This window comes from Chinchilla lanigera, unplaced genomic scaffold, assembly GCF_000276665.1.
Source record: "Chinchilla lanigera isolate Chin_1 unplaced genomic scaffold, ChiLan1.0 scaffold00007, whole genome shotgun sequence".
NCBI lineage: Eukaryota > Metazoa > Chordata > Mammalia > Rodentia > Chinchillidae > Chinchilla > Chinchilla lanigera.
In genome coordinates this window covers 34,942,113-34,944,221 of record NW_004955408.1, presented here as the reverse complement: position 1 = coordinate 34,944,221, position 2,109 = coordinate 34,942,113, and the positions used below count along the sequence as shown (strand labels likewise).

General features: G+C 47.9%; 1 protein-coding gene across 1 annotated transcript; it reads left to right on the top strand.

Moving 5' to 3' along the window:
* Window positions 1-479: 479 nt before the first annotated feature.
* LOC106147230 (collagen alpha-2(VI) chain-like) lies at window positions 480-2,109 on the top strand (the record flags this gene model as incomplete). Its single annotated transcript, XM_013507570.1, is given in 2 exon segments — window positions 480-492; window positions 1,632-2,109. Coding segments are annotated over 2 exon segments (491 nt in total), but the record flags the coding sequence as incomplete, so codon positions are not given.

Genomic DNA, 2,109 nt, shown 5'->3' with positions numbered 1-2,109 from the left:
CCCCCCTTTTGCTTTTAAAAGCTTATGGGTGAAATAGGGTTTTTACATAAAATGTTTCAAAAGTAAAACATGCACATATTAAAACATGCAAACAGTACAATGACAATGGAAAGTAAGCCCTGAATACCTGACTCCCATCTCTCTTTTTTTTTCCTCTCAGTTGTGGGGATTAGACCCAGCCTCATGCATGCTAGGCAAGCACCCTAGCAGCGAGTTACATCCCCAGCCAAATCCCTTTCTTCTTTACAATACTGTTACCTTTTTTTTTTTGCTCTATCCAGAGACATTTTTCATTTGCCTTTACAAGTATACAAGAGGTGATAAATATCTTCATGAAGCGTTTTTAAAACTGTGACGGTGTGGCTGCCGTGTGCCATCCAAGTGGAAAGCAGACTCCTGAAAACGTTACAGCGTGTCCCCGTCTATCCTATTCACCGGACCTGGCACCATGTAACTCTTGGCTCTTCCCCAAAGTCAAAATGACCATGAAAGGTAAATGTTTGGAGTTGACTCAGGACAAGGTAGCTCCACAGAGCAATTAAAGACACTCACGAAAGAGCTCTTCCGGAACCACTTCGGAAAATGGCAAGAAAAATGACTGTTCAAGTGGAGGGGGAATATTTTTAGAGGGGGGTTGATGGCAACATGTCTTTTACTATAGTAATTCTTAAAAAATTAAAGATTCAGTATTTTTTTTTTTTTTTTTACTTTTTCAAGACAGGGTCTCACTATGCAGCTCAGGCTGACCTTGAGCTCACTTTGTAGCCCAGGCTGGTCTCGAACTCACAGCGATCCTTCTGCCTCAGCCTCCCAAGTGCTGGGATTACAGGCGTGTGCCACCAGGCCCGGCCTCACTGTATTTTTACTCACACCCCATATATGCCTACCTGGACTTTATTTTGGTCAGAGTAGCAGCATACAGACTCCATATAGTTTTGTACTTTTTTAACACTGTATTTTAGGCATTTTTCTCATTAGTACATTCATTTTAACTGCTGCATAGTATTCCTTGGTAAAGATATACATTATGGGAGATAATTAGTTGTAAATCCCTAATAAGTTCTCTGTATGTGCTTTTGTGCACAGATGCACACATGCAAATAGAGTAGGAACACTGCAAAATTTCCTTTGAAACATGCAAATATCACACATGCAAATATTAGAGTAGGAAAACTGCAAAATTTCCCTTCCAATTGGCTATACCCTATACTAGTTTATATTGTCACAAAAAAAGCTTGAAAGTGTCTAGTAGCCACATTTTGTCAAGTCTGTTAATTTATTTTGGGCTTTCTTAATCTGGTGGAAAACATACCAGAGAAGTTCGATTTGTATAATGGAAGGCCTTCCATGGAAATATTGTGTTATGTTTAGCTCATGCTCTGGAACTTTCTAATCTGTTTTTCTCTGTGAAGTAAGAATTTTTGAACCAAAGCACTATCCAGGTGTGCTGATGTGGAAATTTCAGCCGGGGAGTAATTGTTTAACCCAGAGTCCAGTATTAAACACAGAGAGACCTATAATGCTTTTCAGCGTTTGACCCCTGAGATAACTTGGCATACGATGGTGGGCACGATCTAGGTCCTCACGTTATCCAGACATTTGCTGTATTTGGAGCCTCACTGGCCCCTAAGATGCTTCACCACCTGCGGGAAGAAAGCTTTTGGGGTCCAGCATCCGCGCAGCTGCGAATCCAGATCGGAGCAGCCCCGGGACCCCCGGCGAGGGGCTCGCGGGCCCGGCCGTCTGTGGATCGGGATGTTGGGTGAAGACGAAGCTGGATCCTTCGCTCGAGGTCTCGGAGACCTCCGCCGCGGCAGATTCGATCCTTCCGGGCCAGGAGCGCAGCCGGGCCGGGACGTGCGGCGCTGACCCGGGCGCGGCGCGGGAGCACCTGGCGGTCCCGCGGCCCGTGAAGGGCGAACCCGAGCCCCTGCCGCAGCGGGGAGCGGAGAGGGGCGGGCGGGGCACACCGGGCACCGCCCTCGGACTCGGTGCTCTTCTCCGACCTCCCGGGTGCCCACCCGGCCGGGGTGACGGCGGGAGGGCCGGGAAGGCGGAGGAGGCGAGAGCGCAGATTCTACCCGGGCACAGCTCGGGACCGCGGGCCCC